Raw genomic sequence first — 22,567 nt, forward strand, 5'->3', positions numbered from 1 at the left:
ATCAGGGATTGATACTAAATAGGTAGCAATCACCTTGAAGGGTCACTGACCCAACCTCTTACAGGAAAAGCCCCTGTTCTGTATTCATGCCCGCTTGCTATGTGACTCGCTTCCCCATTTGATCCCAGTTTAATCAATTTTACCTGAACAATTCTTATTGGCTGACCATAGTTTTGTCCCATCTCATGCCCACCTTGTAATTTCCTATTTTTCCCCTATCTTGGACCCGCCTCACCTCATGGTCTTGCTCTATAAAAGTCCCTAGAAAAGACAGAGTCTGGGGCAACTCACTTGGGCCTTCCTTCTGTCCCTGTCTTGGACAGAAGCTTTCTTTCCCTCAATAAATATATTCGGCTGTTAAAAAAAAAAATAAACCCAGAGGATCTCTTCCTTACTGGCAGGATCAGATAGGATAGCAAACACTAAGTAAGGGCATTCATTTTGCTAGTATTTTTCTCTACAGAGTAAGTATAGATGAGGCAGAGAGCACTTTATATAGCAATTAACAGTGACATTCAAGAAAATTTATAGGAGCCCTACTCTGCTTTTTGTGATGACATTGCCAATTTGGAATGATTTTCTTAAAACAACAACAACAAAATCTTAGAGTAAGTTTTACAATGCGGGCATTGTGGTGCATGCCTGTAATCCCAGCACTCGCGAGGAGGCTGAGGCAAGAGGATCCTTGCAAGTTTGAGACCAGCCTGGGCTACAAAGTGAGTGAGATCCTGTCTCAAAAAGACAAAAAAAAAAAAGTTTTAAATACTTCTACTTGGAGTTTTTAACATAGTTTCCTGCAGGATATTTTTACTCTGCCAATCATCTCATTTCATATCATTCTTGGGACACTGAAACTTGAACCAGCGCAGATGGCTCAGCCTGTTTCCCAAAGGATGTCGGGGTGATGAGCTGAATGCTCACCCTAGCGTGGGCCTCGTCTTCCCAGGATTAAGGATGGAGAACACAGCATATTCGTACTTCTGTTCCACCATGTGTTTGGTTTTTTGTCAAAGAGAAGAAAACTTGAACTTCCTGAATTTGAAGCACCATTTGATGTGGACGTAATCAGATCTGGTACAGTATGAATTATTTTGTGAATGATCTGAAGCCTGACAGGTTGTTCGGTGACTTCCTGAGTAATTACAGTAATCCACTGTGCATGGCACCGGTTTAGGCCCCTGGCCCTTGGGAAGATGTACTGAAGCCTAAAGGTCAGGATTCTTTAGAATGCTACTAAAGGGTCTCATCTTAAAGTGAGACAGGGTGCTTTGGGAAAAGAAGGCGAGATCTTATTTACAGATCTACAGTGACATTTACAGTCTTTTTGGTATCCTGATGAATATATAGCAAGACCCCTCCCAATTGCTACTGTAATGTTTTTCAAGTGTTAAGGGGAAGGGAAATGGAAGGTGACCAGTTATCCACAGCAAAAGACAATAAGCACTGCTTCAATCTATTTTTGGTCAATGTTTCAGGGAGACAGTAGGATCTCCTTTAGATGTTTCTGGCCAAAAATCTATCCAAGAAATTAACGACAACTGAGCAGTAAAAGTATTGGGAGAGTGAAGTGGAAAGTTGAGATGTTTTATTTTGTTTAAAATACTGTGGTCTTTTGCAGGTAACGAGGTGTGTAAACTAAATGTGAACCAAAAAACCCAGGTGCGCTTGAGTAACAGTGTGCATTGGATTTTCATCTGAATGCCCTTTAGGTTGTGCTGTCACACTGTACGTGTGTGCCGTGGGTGTTCCTAACCACAACCAACAGGAACGGTCACGCTCCTTACCTTTATGGTCTGTATGGCCCCGGACCCTCTTACATCTCGCAGGGTGTCTATGGCTTGCTGCGGTGAGACCGTGTCAGACAGGTATAGGAGGAGACAAGCGGCTACTAAGAGGACATAGAGAAAAACAACCACTAGTGAGGGGGCAGGACATTTGGTAGTCAGTTAGACTTGTCTTGGTGCTGAGGACTCAGTGTGGTGTAATTGTTCCAAATGAATTAAAAGACTAGGACCTTTTAGTGTGTGCTTTTGACAGTTACATTATGATCTAAAGTTTAACATGCTTCATTCTGGGTTTTTTTTTTTTTTTTTTTTAGATAGAAGTAACTCATATACTTTATAATTCATCCTTTTTCCTCCAATTTCTTAAATTCATTTAAAGTATACCATTCAGTGAATTTTGATGTTTCCACAGATTCATACAACCATCACAGTCCATTTTAGAACGTTTTTGTACAAAAGAAAGCCCTGTACCCTTTGCTGTCCCCCTCCCCTGTGACCCCAACAATCCTTGCCCTAAGTGACCATGGATACACTTTTTGATGTCTTTGTAGATTTGCATATTCTAGACATTTCCCATGACTGGGGTCACATAGTATGTGGTCTTGTCTAACTTCTTTCTCTTACGTATTCACGGTTCACACTACAGCATGTATCCATTTATTCCTCTTTATGGCTGCATATTATTCCATTGTGTGGAATGGATATGCCATGCTGGGTTCATTCATTTGTGAGCTGGTGGACATTCAGACTGTTTCCATTCTTTGGCTACATGTGATTAATGGCTGCTGGGAACACACTCATATCCAAGTGCTTAATTGCTCTATTTTTTGTGTGTCTATGCCTAGGAGTGGAGTTGCTGACACATACAGTAACCCTGGTTCACTCTGAGGAACAGACTAATTTCCCAAGGCAGCAGCACCATTTTACACTTCTGCCAGCAGTGTTTTGAAGACTGTCATTTTGGGGCAGCCTCACTGATACTTGTTACTTTCCATTTTTGTTTTCAGATATTTTTATTCCACCCCAAGTTAGTCCATCCTGATTGGGTGTCAGGTGGCATCCACCGTGGCTCTGATTTGCATCTCCCTGATGACTAATGATGCTGACTATCTTTTTCAGGTACTGTGTCTTTTGCTGGGAGAAATGTTTATTTAGAGCCTCTGCCCAATTTTTAAATTGGGCTGTGCTTTTATACTGAGGTGTAGGAGTATATTCTGGGTACAAGTGCTTCAGCAAATACAGTTTGGAAATATTTTTTTTCCCTTCTATGGGTTGTCTTCAATTTTGATTGTGTCCTTTGAAACACAAAGTTCGTTTTGATGCTGTTCAACACTAAAAGAAATAAATGTGACTCTAGTGAGAGCTTTTATGAACTATTTTTGTTTTCCCCAGCATATTTAAATTTTAAAAATTAACATACAATAAATAACTAACTTATTTATGCTGTCTATTTAGAAGTTATGCCAAGAATAGTACTTACACAGGTAGAACATTAGGAAAATAACGCAGGTGCTAAGACTTGTACATGAAGTCATACAGAATCCTCTACAGAGCTGCAAATACCTTCCATTTCCACCGAAGCATTCTAGGGAACGCCCATGCTTGGAACCTTATGTCCTTGGAGTCTTGGAAACTGATATTGTGTTCTGTCTCACTTTAATATAAAGTGAACATATGGCCCAGAAAAAGGAGTTTAGCTATTTTGAGGTTAAAAAAATTAATAATAAAAATAGATTTCTTACCAAGACACGATCTCCCAAGTCCTCCATAACAGCTGAAAGGGAAATACAGTTTTGAAGTTTGTATATTTTTATGCCAACCCAAGTTACAAATAAAGACTTGTTTTCTCCTGCCAACCACTTATAGCTCTTACGCTCAGCACAGTGCCAATGCACTGACTGAGTCAATCACGAGCGAACTGTGCTTGTTTACTTGAAGTGCTATGAACACACAGAAGGGTCAAGGTGGACAGCACCCTTTTATGGATCTCTTTAAACCCCGAGATCTGCATCTGAGAAAGGCAGGTGCTACTAAGTAAATAGAAATCAGGCTTTTTACTGCCACTTTCTTTTCTTTTAGAAAAAAGTCTGTTGCTTGCAGGACAAATGCTGTCCACACAATAACTCTTCATTCCTTTCCTACGAGTATACAGAAGTAGCAGGTCAGAGAGGGTTAAAGCAGGGGCTTGAATCCTAGCTCTGTCCTTTGCTGGATGTGTGAGCGAAGCAGGATCTTCAAGCTTGCTCGGCCTCTTTTACCTATAAATTGGTGATAGCATTAGTACTTCTATCGGTGAGGATGAACGAGGTGGCATCGGTAAAGGGCATAGAGCTTGGCACAGAGTAAGAAGTAAATGAATGTTAGTTACTGTTACCTAGCGTTGTGCAGAAAGCAGTTTGGAAACATAGATTTCCCAGAAAAAGGAGGATCAACCTCAGAGCTGCACAACTATATTTTTAGTCATTTTCAGAGATGCTAAAAACCAAATTACACACCTTCTAATTTGCTTAGAGGGTGAATGAACCTATGACTTACCAAGTACTGTAGTATATAGTAGATAAAGCACAGTGTATGGTAGGTAAAGCCAGGTACTTACACTGCAGGGTTTGTAGACAAAATGGGAACTGACATGAACTTGGTTTCTACGAAGAGTAACCAGGTATAACCTTGTGCCAGAGAGATCTGGTTCTACCATATACACACAGAGAGAGATCATTTTAGTGACCTTCTGCAAGATTAATACTACTTTACACTTGGAGGTACTTTCATCTTCTCTGTTTGGTGAATTCCTACTCATCCTTCAAAACCCAGCTCGTTATTTCCGGAATTGCCTCTGCATGTCTGCAGGAAGGATGCTGCGATCTTCCCTCATTTCCGGGTTATATCTTTAGCAGTGTGTTCCCCAGGGAGGGACTGTGTCTCACTTGTAGTCTGTATTTGGTACACAGTGGGTGATATGGGTTGATTTATGTCCCTCAAAAAGACAAGTTGAAGTCCTTATCCCTTCAAGTACCTGCGAATGTGACCTTATTTGGAAATAGGGTCTTTGCAAGGATAAGCATGTTGAGATGAGGTTATAGGGCACTAATCCCATACCACTAGTGTCCTCAAGGAGTAAAACTCCATGGGACGCAGACCTGCAGGAAACCATGCGGTGACAAGAGGCAGGGAGTGCAGTGATGCAGCCATGAGCCAAGGAATGCTGAAGGCTGCTGGCCAACCCCAGAGGCAAGGAAGAGGCAGGGAAAAGCCTGGGCTTAGAGAGAGCACGGCTTTGTTAACACCCTGATTTTAGACTTCTGGCCTCCAGGACAGGGAAGAAGGGCATTTCCATGTTGCAGGGTACCTTTCTTGGCACTTTGTTGCAGCTGCCCAAGGAAACAGTGCAGTACAGGAGGGGGACAGTTCACCAGCCTCATGAGGGGCTGAAAATGTCCAGGCAGCACCAGACAGACAGCGCTGGCAGAGGACAGGACAGTGGAGAAGCTTCCCAGACCTCCTTGCTGAGGGAGAAGCTTACCGCTCTCTAGCAGTGTGGGCAATGAAAGGCAGCAGAATGGACAGAAAATTAATCTTTAACAAAAGGATAAAGACTGGACACTTTGGACACCTTCAAAAGATCTAGAACAAGGAAAACTCCTAGCCATCAGATGCTTTATGGCTGCCTGAAACCTTCAGCATGGACACGGTGACCCACCCGTCTGTCCTTGTTTGTATTCTGCCCAGACACCACGCTTGCTAGGATACAACTCTTAAGTTTCACCAAAATGAACTAGTGTGTGGCTCTGGAAACTTCGGTAGGGGCTGCTTTCAAAAATTTATTTATAAAGAACCAGAACTGTTGTGAAAAATGGATCCCCAAACTGGAAAATATTTTCACTGGCTACATCTAACATTATTTTGTCTATGTATATTTATCAGACAAGCAAAGACAACTGAATCTATTCTGACATTTTGCCTTTAGAATCTGAACCAAATGCTGGGCGTGGTGGCGCACGCCTGTAATCCCAACACTCGGGAGGCTGAGGCAGGAAGATCACTGCAAGTTTGAGGCCATCCTGGGCTACAAAGTGAATTCAAGGCCAGCCTGAACTGCACAGTGAGAGCCTGTCTAAAAAGAGAGAGAGAGAGAGAGAGAGAGAACGAGAACTAGAGGGGGGACTGCTTTGGGAAAGTTTGGAAACTACAGGATGCAGAATGGGTCAGCCTTCAGAACTGGCACTGTTGGCGTGAGGTCCCTAGGCTGCAGGGAGCAGGGGAGAAGGTGGCGGATTCACCGTGACTATCCGGCTAGGGGTAGTCTGTTCGCCCCTAGCTCAAAGCAGTGACACCTTTGGGGTTTCTGAGGTGTCAAACTATTTAGCACAATACCTAGAAAGGAGTCATTAGGATGAGAAATGTACAATAAGCTGAGGGAAGGAACGGATTTCTGGCTGTGGCTGGCTGGCCTGCCCTGCGGGGCGCACTTCCGGCAGAGCTGCTGTTTGTGGTGTGCAGCCTCGATCCTCACCTTCGGGGTGCGACACTCTCCCGCCCACTGTCACGGTCTCGCACCTTTTCTCCAAGCTATGTCTCTCTGTTTCTTCCCTTTCCTTAGGCTATTTTGTGATAAACAAGATTCCTACCAGCATCTTGCGCAGGGAGAGCTCCACCTCACCCTGGAGGCACATTCGTATCAAGTGTAATTTTCAAGTCATATTTTTTAAGCTGCTTCATTGCTTGAGAATAATTTTTTTTGCTGTATATTTTTTAAAAAATGAATTTTCCTGCTACTGAAAGCAGATACAGTAAGCTGTTCATACACTAGCCAATCAGCGAGATGTTCTACAAGAATAATGCCGGTGGAAGGTCCCAAAATTGCCATGAAAGGTCTGAGGTAACACTAAAGGAAGAAAAGCCCCGCTAACCTTATTCTAAAACCCTCCAAATCTACTTATTTATTGTCCTGTTCTTGGAAAGTGGGAACTGTAAATATCTGGGCGCTTGCTCTGCGCTAGGCATTGGGCTAGTACTGTCCATGCATTATATTCTTTGAATCCTTGCAACAAAAATATGTTAACACCTGAGCAATTCAAGAAACCACTTCCTCACGCAGCGGGGGAGGGAGAGGGGGACGTACTGTATTAGGGTTTTCCGGTTACTCCCGAGGCAGGCTGCAAGCTCCTCCATTACTTTGCAGCAGCTGGCTATGTCGGGCGTCTCTCCGTCTGGGATGGGATGATGGTGAGTTATGATTCCAGACTGCTGGTAGAAGTCCAAAAGGTTTGGGACTCTGTATTTTGACAGTTCCCCTCTGGTGCAGAAAACAAATATGTCTTGTATACCGCAACTCTTTAGTTCTTCTGCCAGTGACCAAGATACACACAGACATACATATACACAAAACATTACAGAGTTAAATATGGTCGGGAAGGAGAAGATAAAGCTTCTGAAACCAAACCACACACAAGTGACAATTCATAGATTTGAAATGCCTATTTATAACAGCAGAACCAGAAGGCGGTTAGAGTTAAACCTGATTGATTTCTAAATCAAGATACTTTCGACTGCATTTCAAGATGAATCAATTCTGTTGTTCTTCCAGCAGAAACGAAAATTGTTTTTGCCATAAATATTGCTTTAAAATAAATTTGAAAAATACCAACTACTCAAAAATAAAGAAACCTTTGAGCTGGGCGAAGTGACCTGTAATCCCAGCTACTTGGCAAGGCTGAGGCAGGAGGGCTGCAGGTTTGAGGCCAGTTTGGGCAACTTAGTGAGACCCTATCTCAAAAATAAAAAGGGTTGAGGATGTGGAAAAGTGCTTGCCTCACACAGGTTCAGTCACCAGCACTGCAACAAGCAAAAACCAAAGCACATGACCCGAACAACTCTTGAGGAGGAGTGCTAGCACATTTCCTTCCCTTGCAGACAGCATCATTTGCTGTTTTACTGCAAGTGTCGTATCTAAGTCTCTAGGCACAGCTCTGTGCCCTCCCTCACATCTCCACTGTGCCACATACCAGTGTGTACTTAATTTTAGGGAGTGGAGTAGGTCCCTAGAAAATAAAGCATTAAGTGTTTTAAACTTATGTTGCTATATTTATTATCATAATATGAACCGAGAAACATTACTGTAAGAATTGTATACACCGAAACTTTGTTAGGGCAATATATACTTTAGAGCATTTGGTTCAAAATAAGTAATTGTGATTGATCTAAGACTGTCCCCATGCCCAAACACAAGGACATTAAGCTGCTAAAGTATTAAGTGTCCTTTACCATGAACACCTAGATCTGCAGTGGGAAGGTGGCTAGTCAAAAATTCAGAGATAGGTGTACACCAAATATCTGATTTCAATATTACTAACGCAAAACAAACTATCTCAGCCAGGTGTGGTGGTGCACACCTGTAATCCCAACACTCGGGAGGCTGAGGCAGGAGGATCATTTGGAGTTTGAGACCAGCCTGGGCTACAAAGTGAGCTCTCAAGGCCAGCCTGAACCGCATAGCAAGACCCTGTCTCAAAAAAAAAAAAAAAAAAAAAAAAAGCCAAAAACTATCTTATTAATAATTTGCTTTATTCTGAAAAGCTGCTAAAATGATAATATTTAGGATATATTAGATTAAGGGAAATTTCATGTGGAGTTAAGATTCCTAACCGTTCTTAAAAGAGCAGGTAGTTTTCTATTTGCCTTTCGCACACTTTGGATAATTTCTCCTATCCAAAGTAAAGCCTGGTTGTCACATGGTTCCTAGACATGACTCAGTCACAGCAGAGGAACTGTTGCAGGGAGAGTTTAGGTCCCCCCAAATGGTGTTTCTGTCTGTTTATGTACTGTATTCCATTTAATATTATATTGCAAAACAAGGCTGAGACAGGATGACTGCTGTGAGTTTGAGGTCAGCCTAAACTACATAATGAGACACTGTCTCAAAAACAAAAACGAAACAAACAAACAAAAAGAGCCTTTCATAAAAAATCTGCAAAAGCCGTCTATAAAAGACACTAAATGAACAAGGCATTCCGGGCTATCCAAGACTGATCTTCAACCAATGACTCAAATTATATTTCGCTTATGACTTAAATATTATCCAAATGGAAATTTCCTACCACAGTGGGTGTGTCTAAAGCAGAAAAATCTTTACGAATACACTGCAAGTGTCAACTCATCTGTTAGCCTTTTCAGTCTTTTATGCTAGGTACGTAATAAAGAAAGTACATTATACATTTTTGTTTTCTGACTTACAAGTATGTGAGTGGGACTAGTAGGTTTGAGATAGTCTAGGCCAACCTGAATAAAATATTTTGAAAAATTCACTCTTGTTAGTAAGATCACGCTACCCACGCATCACAAACCATTCAACTCGAGGCGGCAGTGGTGTGAGCACCCTTGGGCATGGAAGTCGGTTCCCACTCTGCCTCTCCTACCAGGGTTCTGGCTTCTAAAGTTTCTACCTGAGATGGACAATTTCACTGCTACTTCAGGGTTCCCAGCCCAGGCTTAATTTCTATGACCACAGCCAACTCCACAGGGAACAGTACGTTCAAAAATCCAGGCAGTGCCAAATCTGTTTTATTTACCTACTTTTTCCCACTTCCACATTCTAACTTCAGTTTTAGAATCAGTGAAAAGCAACACCACGTTTAAGTACATGAGTTCTCTGTGTGCTTCACAAATACTTATTTACACATGGAGATACGTTTATAGCTTGCAACGTCATAAAATAATGAACATTTATTTTATATCTTCAGAAGAGACTATAGTTTGTTCCTTTTGACAATGAAATTTCAGTTTGTTTTTCAAAAAACTATTTGTATGGCTGTGTCGTATTCCACCTACCTGTATCTTTTTGAATATTTCTTCTGACATCTTTAAATTTGCAACCTATCCATAATGACAAGGCAAAGCAGAAAGTCAGTATTTATTTATAACAGGCAGAGAGGACACATACACAGTTACTTTAGAAAGTCATCCCACATGAGCATTTATATGTTTCAACTCCATTTTAACATGAATTTTACTTTCTTGGATTCTTAGGAACTTAATATAGAGATCCACACCTCCCTGAGCACAGTCTTCAGCATCATCGGTACCTCTGGGTTTACTTTTATTGAAACAGCTAAATCAGAAACATAGAGCTCTGAAAGTAGGTCTGGAAGAGTTGAGGAGTAGGTCCGCGTTCCTTTATGGGGCTTCCGACCCTGCTGCTGCTCTGGGGCCTTATCTTAATGTGCAGTCTGGTTTGTTAGCTGACCAGCTGTTATGGTTTGTATCTGCATGTCCCCCCAAATCCTCATGCAGTCATGGGAAGGGCTTTGCGAGTTTATGATTGATCCATGATCCAATGCTGGGATTATGGGTGTGAGTGCTACACCTGCCCCTGCCTGGGGGAGGACAGTTTGCATACAATATAAGGGAGTAAAAGAGGCTTGCTTTTCCCTGTCTTCTACTCCTCCCTTTTGCTCTTGTTGTTTTTGCTGTCTTCCACTGCCATGACCTGTTGCCCTCTGCCATGTGCCACTCTGCCTGGGAACCAGCTGAGTATGGACTGAAACCTCCACAGCTGTGAGCTAAATAAACCTTTCCTTCCTTAATTCTGGGCGTCAGGTATTTTGTCTCAGCAAGGAGAGAAAAGTAACCAAGACACCAGCCCTGTCCTCAGGCTATGGTAGGAGACCCACTGCAGTGTTACCTACCTGGAAGAGCGCATAAGCCGAGAAACTGAGGGCAATTCACTCGTGACAGGGGTAGCCTGAAAAGAGAAATTTGTCATGGTTACTTTTCTTCTCTGTGACTGTCTCTCTCTCTCTTTTTTTTTTTTTAAGGCAAGGTCTTGCTATGCAGTTCAGGCTGGCCTTGAACTCACTTTGTAACCCAGCGGGCCTCAAATCACAGTGATCCTCCTGCCTCAGCCTCTTGAATGCTGGGATTACAGGCATACATCACCATGCCTGGCAAGGTTACTTTTCAGTTGCTTAAAAAGTTATAAATGGAAACTCAAATTCAACTTAACCAACATGAGTACTTGCTACTGAATAGGAGTGTTTAAAGTTTTACAAAAGTCCCAAGACAAAAATTCACAGTTCATACCAATAGGTGGATCACAAAAAGGCCTAGAAATACTAAATGTTTTTAAAACAGAGACTTACTTACTTTTATAATTCAAGTGTTAAAATAGCAGTTAATTTAAATTTACCTTAAAGATACCAATGCCTAGATCACAGCAGGTAGCATACTATACCAGAGCCACTCTGTGGTGTGTTTACCTGAGATGTTTTGTATTATAGGTTGAGTATCCCTTGTATGAAGTGCTGGGGACCAGATGTGTTTCAGATTTTGGACTTTTTGGCTTTTGAAATATTTGCGTAGACTTTACCAGACTGAAATCTTGTATGCTCTAAACCCCAACCCTTCTGAATGCCAAGTAGATGCTCAAAATGTTGGGTTCTGGAGTGTATTGAACGCTCCAGATAAAGAACGCTCAACCTTAGGGAATTGAGCTAGAAAGTGACCCTCTGACAGTTTCATCTCTAGCACTCACTTACATTACTGGTTTAAGGTTTTTTTTTTTTTTTTTGGTAGGGACACCTTAACAGATATCATTTCCTACAGTGAAAACCACAGGCAACCCTGTTCTTGTTGTAATAGATTTTGATTGAAACAAAATAATGTCAAGAAATCACGTCCCCAGTTTGCAGTACTCAGGGACAGAGGCTCACCTGGTCTCCTAGTCTGGAGGTCAACTGAGAAGAAAGCACTCCTGCATCACACAAATACTATCTGACACTGGAAATTAGATGAACTTCTGAGTTTAAAAGGAGGCTTTAGGGGGAAAATGAAAGGTAAGGCTGGAAGTAGACTACATGTAGAACATTTTGGTTATTACATCTATGTGGCTTTTATTCTATGTTATTATTATTATTTCTTTTGAGATAGGGTCTTGCTTGCAGTTTAGGCTGGCCTCAAATTCACGGTGATCCTCCTGCCTCAGCCTCCCTGGTGCTAGGGTTCCAGGCGTGCACCACTATGCTCGGCTGTGCCTTTTATTTTAATGTCTGCTGATAGAGGCATTACTGTGGCAAATAGTTATATTTATCCAAGATTTAGTAAAAAATGATTAAATAGTTTATCCTATATTTGGTACACTATTTTTGTCTTAAAAAGAATAAGTAGATTTTGGTGGGAGATCATTTCCAAATCTTACCTCTACTCTTAACTTGTTTCCATTACGATGTTTTTTTTTAAAGCCTTACTCTATATCACAGAGGGTCCCTTAAAGACTACAGTTATATACTCAGCAGAAGATGTCGTTAATATTTTCAAAAGGCACTCTAGAGTCTACAGAGATTATGACATAACATCAAATATCTTAGCTCAACGATCAGAAATGCTAACATACCATGAGATCTGAATTGGAGTCTGCTCATCTTCAACAGGCTCTTCGTCTGAGGAGTCAAACTCACTCGCCTGGATTGAGATAGACTTAAAAAAAAGTTAATGTTACACAGCTGTAAAGAATACTGACACACACTTCTAGCATAGCTGATCCTTGCTTAAACACCCACTGAATTCCTATTTGCAATTTATGCAGTTATCAATTTGGACTTATCAGAGACACCAGCAATTTCAAAAATAAATGATTCCTACTGGCCATTCTATTAATAAGGAGAGTGGGCCTGGGAACCATGAACTCTGGTTTCTGATCATGGCCTTCATATAATCTCAGATAAATCCTATTCTACTTTATCCTATCCTATTTTATCCTTCCTATCCTATCCTATCCTATCCTATCCTATCCTATCCTATCCTATCCTATCCTATCGTATCCTATCGTATCCTATCGTATCCTATCGTATCCTATATCCTGTCCTATATCCTTCTATTTGAGACAGAGTCTCACTATGTTGTGCAGGCTGGCCTTCAACTCACTATGTAGACCAGGCTGGCCTGGAACCTGCAATGATCCTCCTGCCTCAGTCTCCCAAGTGCTAGGATCACGGATGTGTGCCACCACACCAGCTCAGATAAGCTACTTTAGGTCTCAGTTTCCCTCAACTATCAAGCGAGGAGACTGGATCATCTGTTCACAAACATCTCTTAGACTCTCATTTGCCAAGCTGTGAAGATGCAAAGATCCACAGCTGTCGACACAGCGTGTGCTCTGACCGCAGGAGGAAAGTGTCCGTGCAAGAATGAAGCAGGAAGCGTGGGCTGTGGAGCAGAGAAAGGAGGGACGGAGCAGCGAGGAGTCGCAGAAGGCTGCATAGAGGAGGGCTTAATCTGGGTTGGGAAGGAAGAGCAAGATGCTTCTAGGCAGATGGGGAAGACGCTGAGGCAACTGAAGCAAAGAGGGAAAGAGCTTTTGTATTCAGGAACGTGAGGTCAAAGTACAGGCAGAGGCAGAGACAGAGAGGGTGGAGGTTCCACTTGCCCCGTGGCTCAAAAACAAAACGAACGAAACAAAACCCACACAGCCGAGCAGGGTGGTAGGGGAGTGTAGGCGAACGGCCCGGCGCCACCTTCCTGAACGGCAGGACTGGAACCGGGGAACGAGGAAGGCACGGAGACTCCCGGGTGGAATTTAAGCACCCAAACAAACACATACCCGCTTCTCGCTCCCTGCTGGAACCACCTGATAAGTAAGACATCGGAATGGGGATGAAGATCAAAACGCTCGCTTCACTAGTGCCAAGCGGAGGATGTGGTTAAGCCGTGGCCAAGGGAAGGTGTTACGTCTTCACCCCAGACGCAGGCAGAGGGAACGGCGCGGGCACAGGCCGCGGTGGACAGGGCGGGCTCCCGCGCGACAGGGTGACCAGGGGGGCGGGCAGAAGCTCCTCCCCGGCCTGGGATCGCATAAGCACTCTTCCTTCTGGGGACAAGCGGGGCAGGCGGGCCGGATGAGGGCAGCCGACGCCCCCCACGGAAACGGGGTGAGCCGGTGTCACCGCCCAGGGCCGGCCTCGCTCTGGCGCTCTGTGCTCCCGCAGCCTGGGTGTCCCCGGCGGATCACACGGGCAGGTCCGTGTCGACCGTGGTTCTGAGCTGCTCGGGATCCGCCTGCGGGGCCTGCCCCAGGCTGCCGGCCCTGGCAGCAGGTGGTCGGAGTCGGGGAGCTCAGCACCTGGCCAGAGTTTTCCTTCGAAGCTTTCTTTCTTTTTTTTTTTTTTTTTCCGGTACCGGGAATCGAACTCGCGACCTTACGCTTGCCAGGCAGGCGTTGTGCCGCTGAGCTACATCCCCGGCCCCTTTGAAGCAAATGCTATGAATCCAGGTTTGAAGTTTGTGTGGCTGCTACCCCACGAGAAGCCGCTGTGCCTCAGTTTCCTCCGCATCGCGACCCTGCTGCGCGGATCTCCTCCCGCGCCGCCTCCCGACCCCCAGGGCGGCTGCCAGCACCGCTCAAGAACCGGGCTCCAGAGCCGCTCCTGTGCCCGCGGTTCCACTCCTTCCATCCCCCTCCCGCCCGACTCACCGGCTTCATCGTTAGCCGCCTCCTGCCCGGACCGGCGCGGCCTCCTCCCTCAGCACCGCCGCTCAGCCACCGCTCGGCCCCGAGCCCGCCTATCCCCGCAGCTCATTGGTGCATCTTTGGGGGTGGTTACGCACGGTGTCGTCTAGGAACCAATCACAGCATCGTTTTGTTTCTTACTCCGCCTCCGGGTTCCCTGGTTCGGCGTTTAACCGTTCATTGGTTCTTACGCGGCCTTTGAAAGACGCGCGGGAGGAGGACCCTGTAGGACGTTGATTGGCTGGAGGGCTTTCTCTTCCCGCCAATTAAGAGCGCGGAGGGCTCGAGGGACCGGCAGGGGGAGGGGGAAAGGGGCGGGGCGAAAGCGTCTCCTAGTAGCCACAGAGCTTTGGGACGCTTTGGCAGGAGCTTATTGCTACAGGGAAGTTTTGTTTGCTTTTCCTAAAGGTTTTTAATGACGTAGTGGTGGTGCGGAGCACTGGGCTGGCGTGTTCACAGGAAAACATATCGTACTCAAAAAACAAACAAACAAACAAACAAAAAACAGGGGCTGGGGATTTAGCTGAGCTGCACAATGCTTGCCTGGCAAGAGCAAGGTCGTGAGTTCGATTCCCGGTACAGGAAAAAAAAAAGCTTAAAAAAAAAAAAACATATTGTATGAACTTCGTAATTACAGCCATATCTAGTCATATAAATGCTATGGTAAAGACTAAAAATCCAGAGTATAAACATATTTTATATGCTCAACATTTTATGTTCTTTACCATTCCAAGATCTAAACCAGATATCCCTACTCAGGGTCCCAGGTTTAACTAGCTAAGTTCCATTAACCATAAAGCTCTATCTTAGAAAGTCAGATGATTTCCTCCCTTAGTTTCCGTATGAAATTTTCTGTGCGCTAGCGTGACGCGATCCAGGTGCAGCACAACTCCGGCCAAAAGAGTTGAAATCTCCCAGGGTACGGCAGTGTCATGACAGAGCACAAACACCGGAAGTACGATCCCGGAAGATTGCATATGGCGCCGTGGGAAACAGAACTTAGATTGTTAGGGCACCCCACGCAGGACATAGTTTGAGCAAGCAGTAAGGTAAAGCACCCCAAAATGGCCCCCCACTTTGTGGCCTCCCACCCTAGAACCCCTCACTCCACTCCAAATAATTCAGGTTGTACAGGGAGTTTCGACGAGTTAGCTCCGAATAGTTTTGCTGGTCCACGACATTGCATGGGTGACGTTTACTGTGACAGGCTCAGGCATCAGTTTGGATTCAGAGCACCTGCAGCAGCTAGGAAAGGCAGCATGAGGAGTTTCTGTCACGAAGACAGGGAAGCTTCTACAAACAGTTCTCAAAACGAAGGTTGTTAATGTCCTCCTCACTGTCTACCCCCCCCCCCCAGTCTCAGCTTCCAGGGTTTTCCTTTTGTCCTTACAAAACCGTGTTTTCCATTTAGTAGTCATTACCTTACATTTTTTTCTCCTAACCACTTGTTTTTCTCCATCGGGCCTTTGTACGAAAAGTTAAATGCAAAGGGACAAGGGCACTTTCTCAATAAAGCACTTTTATGACCCTTACCTAGAAAGGCACAACACGTTCAGAAATAAGTTAGGATGGAGCCCTGAATGTTCAGAAAGTTACAACATAAATTTATTCAGCATGAGCTTACCTAACCTCTTACCTTCTTTGTCCTGATCATTTATCTAGTGCACCGCCTAGGAAAGAGCCAGTCCTTCTTTGGGAATAGCTGACTGAGTGATTCAAGGCCTGGTGAAGTGTGTGTACAGGAGAAAAGAGAGGGAGGGTAGAAGAGTCAGGCTGGAGATTCACTGTGGCAAACTGCAGCTAATCCGGAAAGTGAAGCACAAGTCAACAGAAGTCAGATATTCCCAGAGTGGGCCAAGAGTCTGCTCCATCAGGAGTGGTGCAGAGGTCACAGTTACAGGGGTGTGCCCTCCCGGCCCATAACTTATGGCAGTGAACATATGATAGCAGTTCTATCAGCCTTTGTATCGTAAATGTAGAGCCAGGCAGCAGCTCAATTTCAGGGGGTCCTATCAGAAAGGAACCCCTGGCTTCTGTGAGCATCCTAGGTGACCTACACCGTCCAGCCAGAAGCCATGCTGTTTCCATAGTTTTTGTCCCCTCGGAGGGCTGTCCCAGTCCGTCCCGGCCTCCAAGTTGGAGTCCCATACATGGAGCCCATGCTGTAGTTCAGCACAGCTTGTATGGAGGCAGAAATTGCCTATCACAGACAGTATCAAGTTTTAGCTTAAAGTCTAAGGAACTAGGAACTGAGAATTCAAGATTTCAGAAAAAGGCAAAGGCATTTCTTAGTAGCAAAGGGCGAAATAGCTGTGCTCCAAGTCCAAGTAGCAAGATTTTTCTGAGTCCCTTTTTCTCATGTCGGCTTATACTGACCTTTTCTAAAATATGCACCTTGGGCCAGAAAGTCACTAGCCTCTCTGAAGGTTAGACACCTGACTCTGTGAGATTTTTTACCAAACTAAAAACTGCTCTTTAAAATTCTAAAAAAGAGGAATCAATGTATATCGTAGACAGGTTTAAATTCCCTATGATGAATGTGATCATTATGTATATCTAAATTGTACCAATAGACTTAATTAAAAAAAATAAAATTCTAAAAGTATATTTCCATCTGGAGCTCGCTTTCCTTTACATGTTGCCACCAATTTCCCCACGGTTCCGGTAGAGAATGATGGTGAAAACCACTGGTTACAGAGACTAGTTTCGTTTTCAGTGGTCCAAGAGTGTACATTCCACCCATCCATGCAAAAGACAACCCTTTTTCTTTGCACCTTTCCTTGGCTGAGATGATCGTGCTAGCATTGATGAAATTACAAGTGCATAGCATTTTGCATCAGTTTTTATCATATATCCAGATGTGCTAGTCATAAAACACCAATCTATTTTTAGGAATCGCCTTTTCCCTTTCTGTACATTTGTTCTTCTGGCACCACTGTCAGCAGCTATGTGGTTATAGTGCAGCTGCCAGACAAGGTCCTGGCTGGATGTAAGGGGCATCAGTAGGGTAGTGACTCAGTAGGGTAGTGACAGTTATTGCAGTGGCACAGCGTGGGGCTCAAGAACTGGCTGGCTGGCTGGAGAGTCCCTTGACCCCTTGGTTTATCTAAAGCTTTGCTCTAGCCCTGGAAACTGATTGAATGTTTTCCTTCCTGCTTGAAGAAAAGAACAATGTATCAAAAAACTCACCTGTGGGTATTTTTGAGCCCTTTTTCCACCCAACTGGAGGGGAGACCAAAAACCAAAGTGTCACCTGAACTGCCATTTGTTCTCTCTGACTTTAGCCTGCATGACCAAAAGCAACCAGGTGGCCCAGGGAGCCTACTTTCCTGGGTTTGGAGCTATCAATCATTTAAAAATCCCACAGTTAGGTTTTAGCACCCAGCACCCAGCACCCGGCACCCAGCAGCCCAGCTCCTGTGTAATATCCTGGGCAGCTCCGTAGCCATTCAGCTTTAAAAGTTTGTTGCCGCCTGCCTGTTCATTCTCCCTTTTCCCAAAGAATACTTTTCTCCCATTTCAGTGAGTCAAGACTGTTCTAACACATCCTACTTCTGATGTAGCAGAAAATGCGCCCCATGGCCAATATACTTCAGTTGCCAGGTAACACTTCCTGTTGTCAGGTAACACTTCCTGTTGTCAGGTAACACTTCCTGTTGTCAGGTAACACTTCCTGTTGCAGTTCCTGTTGCTCCTGTCTCTTAGAATCAGCTGGTCACTGTGATGCATAGCTGGTCACTATGAGGCATATTGTAAAAACCAGTTAAAGACAGCCAAGTACTCCGCCTCTGTTCTTCTCCTTTCAAGTCCGTAAAAACCTCCCTCCCTGAGCCTTTGGGGCCTGACATTTTGAGGAACAATTGATTTCTAGTAGGCCTGTCTGACGATAAATGAATCTGCCTCAAAGTCCTGGCTGTCTTTTCGGTGCTTCAGTTTGCCGTTGCATGACACCTACATCAAGAATTCCTATATCCACCTTCAGATCTGATAATTCTTTAGAATCAGCATGACTTAGTAATTTTTTGTATGCGTATCTCTGATTTATGAGAGTCAAAAGGTACCAAGGAAAATCAGGAATGATAAAATGTTCACAGCGAATTCTGGAAGAAACTAGGTTCAAGCTTCCAAGAATTCTTCTCCAGGGGATTCACACAGGATGAAGTCAATTCTCCCAGCAGTAACTGTGACAACACGGATGCAACACTGTCAGAAAAGCTTATCAGAGACTCAAAGACCAGCAGTTCCCCCCCTCCCCGTACCAGGAATCAAACTCACGACCTTGTGCTTGCCACAAGGCGCTGTGCTGCTGAGCTAAATCTGCAGCCCCCAGACCAGCATTAGGGGCTGCTTACATAGGCACCCTCTGTCTAATATGTGTCAAAAATTCAGTCTCACGGGAAAGTTGATGCTTAGCACAAATATATTGTTTACACAAAAAATTTAGACATTTTGAGCTTTTCTTATCCAACAGTGGTGGGAATTCTTCCCAAATCCAACCTTGCAAATGGACCTTTTTAAGGAGAACAAGTAAACTAATCATGTTAACTCTTTTCTGCATGGGATAATATAACCTCAGGTACACAATTTCTAGCTTAATTAGGCTATCCTTTCTCCTATATTCTTATGGTTTGAAAAACACTTGGTGTAGCAGTCTTTTTTTTTTTATTTTAAAAAGTAAAAGAAGGGCAACATAATAATGGGGGGGGGCTTACCAAATTACAGACAAAGTGGTAGGAAATTATCAATGGTTATTGTTTTACATATTGTTATCTATAAGATAGATTCTCAGGAAAACAAATAGACAAATGATAGTGAGTTACAGACAAAAGAGGTAGGAGATTATCAATAATTGTTGTACTATACTTAGGTATCTTCAAAGTGGCTTCTAAAGAATATAAATAGAACTATACATGAGTGACCTACTGAATAATCATTCAATAATTCTCAATGGTTGTTGTAGGAAACACATAATAATAAACATGGATCCATTTATGAAATAGGATAGGAACAACGCAAACATTACAGAGTTATGGATAGATTAGTAGGAAAATATCAATGACTGCTGTAATACATGGTGGTATCTTCAAAGTGGTTTCTCAGGAATACAGAGATACACAAGAAGGATCTAACAAGTAGTTACAGCCTAAGGGTTGTCAAAAATCAAGTGAGCCGTCTGGGGTGAAAGCCATTTTTTGTAGCGTTTTCTCTCCAGCCTCCCATCACATTGGGACCCCACAACCAGTTAGTGTCCTCTCTCCAACTGTCAGCACAGGCAACAGGAATCCTGCTGCAGACTTCTCCGGAGCTCCACCACAGCCTGTACTGTCAGGGGAAGAATGGCTTCCAGGCAGTCTCCGTAGGAATTGTGCAAGGTCCTCCTGGTTTACAGCTTCCAAGTGGCTCTTGTGACCCCAGTGCACTGGACCTCTGACTCCGTGGGCTTAGTCTGCATTCTCATGTTCTCTGAGTCCTTGTTCAGCAGCTGCTCCTCCCCTGGCTCTGGACCTTTCTGGTTCTCAATGGCAGGAGCAAGAGTGTCCCGTTGTATGGCATGTATTCAAAGAGTGTCCCATTGTATGGCATGTTGTTCAAAGTTTGAATGATTCACACACATCCATGGGTGGGCATCTGCAGTCATTGCATGGTGGGCCAATTGTGTCACTGTTTCTCTGTGTCATGATAGATCTCAATTGAGTGGCGGCGGCCGGCCTAAGGGCCGGCATGCAACAGCGCTCGGCGCCGCATGGCTCCCCATGCGCCGGGGGCCCTCCCTCTGGGAGCCCACGAGGCAGGAAGCTAGCCAGCCAGAAGACCGGCGCTCCCCACCCGTGGCTCCCTGTGCCCCAGAGGCCGGTGTAGCAGTCTTGTCTCAGGATGTGTCTGAGACATTTGTGGAAAACATTTTGAGTCTCAGCAAAACTTGGTCTAAGTCAGCCAACAGCTCCAACCAGGCTCATACATACAGAGCGCTGCAGAAATAAGAGGGCTCTCCAGCTAAGCCCCGCCTAGATCCACTGACCCTCAGCCAGTTCTTAGCTGACCCGTCCATCTGCGGATGACTGTACTAAGCCACTGAGATTCGGGATGGTTGCAGCACAGCATTTTTTTGGTGGCAGTAACAAAGTGATGAACTAATGTAATGCTTTTACCAGCACTACGAGATAAATATCATGGGCCTCATTTTAGAGAGGAGACAATTGAGAAGATCACACACGGAATTAAGATCCTGTTGTCTGGGGCCCTCTGGCTTCTAGGTGGAAGAGCAAGGATTCGGCGCTGGAATCCTGGTTCCAGGGCTCCCATGTTTGACTCCTACTTTACGCTATCTGGAGACTGCAGCTGGAAGTTGAAGAAAGGTGGGGTCTCAGCTGAGAATAGGCACATCTGGAACAGAAGCAGCTGTGAGACCAGCAAGGTAGAAGGAAAGAATCACATTACCGATCCATGAAGAATGATGCTGAAATCATTTCTCATCTTCTTTTGCTGTGAAAGCAAGGTACAGTGTGAAGACGGGCTTGGTGACCCCAGGGGAAAAATGGAAAGCAAGCCTCAGAACACTTCAGTGATGATGATTCTGATGACCAAGAATTACCAGGGATTAAGCATCTCCTAAACCTCGGACACTGCTGAGCACTTGGGGTAGCCGCTGGTGCTGTCCAAAAATACTTTCCGTTTTCTTCCAAGGTCTATGGTGGGATTTCACTTCTTGCTCCCTCGGAGTGGAGATGGCCAACTGATTTGCATTCAGCCAGGATCTGCAGGCTACATTCCACTTCCAAGCTGTGGTGGCCTACCCACTAAGGACAGGTTCTATGTTTCCTTAAAAGAGTTGCAAGAGGGCTGGGGATTTAGCTCAGTGGCACAGCGCCTGCCTGGCAAGCGCGAGGTCGTGAGTTTGATTCCTAGTACGGGAAAAAAAAAAAAAAAAAAAAGAAAAGAGTTGCAAAAAACCCCAAAGACTAAGTACACGATAGAGAGCAAGTTGGTGACAGAGGAAGTTGGTCCAGCTCTCTTTGACAGTGCAGTGGCATGTGTCACTTCTAGGTGGAAACTTTTAAGATACAGCATGTGATTGTCCACTCTATTTTCTTCTGCTGTAGTCCCAGAGAGAGGGTCTGCATTCTGGGCTGAGGATGATACAGAGCATACAGACATGCAGTAGAGCAAAGGGCAGAATTTTGTCATTGTAAGCAGGAGTCCTTTCATTTTATTATGGAGACATCACCTAGTTATCCTGATGGATGGAGCACTTTACACACATTTAATCCTTACAAGCACCCTATAAGGAAGATGCTATTATTATCTCCTTTGAGCTGTGTCCCCGGTCAGATAATTTAAAACATACACCACCACCACAGTCCACATCCTATCTCCCTAGACTATGGCCACCACTCCTGATTATCTTGCTGATTGCAGTCCTCCCTCTTACCAACTGTTCTCATCGGTCAGAGATACCTGTTCAGAATCAGATCACCCTCGGGTTCCATGTGTTGATGACTGCCTATGTTGTTTGGGTCAGTGATCCTATGCCTATGTTGTTTGGGTCAGTGGTACTTAGTACCACTAAAGAAGCAGATACAAATATTTCCAGAAATGTTTGCCAGCATCAGAGGACTACCAAGGGAGTGAGGAACTGTCAGGCAAAGGTCTGAGACAAGGGAGGATCCCAAGAGGGGAGCCTGGCATTGGGGGCTGTTTGCCCTGTGGGGCTGTTGTTAATTCTAAAAGTGGAACTGAAAATCCGAGACACTGAGCAGAGTTTTCTATAACCTGATGGAGCCAAGGGATAAAAGTGTTGAGTTTGGGGATGACTAAAGGTGAGGGACTTGCCAAGTACCCCCTGCTTTCAACTGGGACTTCAAGGGGCCACACTCTAGCAGGAGATGAGCTGGTAACAGATCAGTGTCCCGGGGATGGGAAACCAGCTGTAAAGTACTGGCGATGATGTCTGGTTTAATGTGAGCTGGAGTTGCTAAGACGCTGCGGATCAAGGCTGGATGTATTGTGTTTCTGAGGTCCAGCACTGTGGACATTCAGAACCAAATAATTCTTTGCGTGGAGAGTGGCCTGTGCTGTGTGGAATGTTTAGCAGCATCCCTGGCCGGCACCCTCCAGATACCTGCAGTATCTTAGTCCTAATGATAGAAAATGGCATTGCCAGATGGCCCCAGGAGAACACAGCACAGGTTCAGTTTCACCGTTGGACCTAGAGCTGTCACACCGTGGACAGCTCCAAGTATTGAATCACTGTTCTGTGATTCAGCACATGTTGCCCATGTCGCCGATG

At 44.6% G+C, this 22,567-nt stretch overlaps 1 protein-coding gene across 1 annotated transcript in view; it reads right to left on the bottom strand.

Annotated features, from left to right (window-relative positions):
• The window catches only part of Cdkn3 (cyclin-dependent kinase inhibitor 3), a 15,764-nt gene extending 1,312 nt beyond the window's left edge, over nucleotides 1–14,452 (bottom strand). The window contains exons 1-7 of the mRNA XM_005376768.2: nucleotides 14,245–14,452; nucleotides 12,169–12,251; nucleotides 10,466–10,521; nucleotides 9,609–9,653; nucleotides 6,904–7,126; nucleotides 3,527–3,558; nucleotides 1,785–1,888 (exon numbers count right to left, since the gene is read on the bottom strand). Coding sequence (XP_005376825.1) covers nucleotides 1,785–1,888; nucleotides 3,527–3,558; nucleotides 6,904–7,126; nucleotides 9,609–9,653; nucleotides 10,466–10,521; nucleotides 12,169–12,251; nucleotides 14,245–14,253 — 552 coding nt within the window. The 5' untranslated portion in view covers nucleotides 14,254–14,452. The remainder of the gene's footprint in view (nucleotides 1–1,784; nucleotides 1,889–3,526; nucleotides 3,559–6,903; nucleotides 7,127–9,608; nucleotides 9,654–10,465; nucleotides 10,522–12,168; nucleotides 12,252–14,244) is intronic.
• Between the last annotated feature and the right edge of the window lie 8,115 nt (nucleotides 14,453–22,567).

Source organism: Chinchilla lanigera, unplaced genomic scaffold (genome assembly GCF_000276665.1).
Source record: "Chinchilla lanigera isolate Chin_1 unplaced genomic scaffold, ChiLan1.0 scaffold00008, whole genome shotgun sequence".
NCBI classification, from domain to species: Eukaryota; Metazoa; Chordata; class Mammalia; order Rodentia; family Chinchillidae; genus Chinchilla; species Chinchilla lanigera.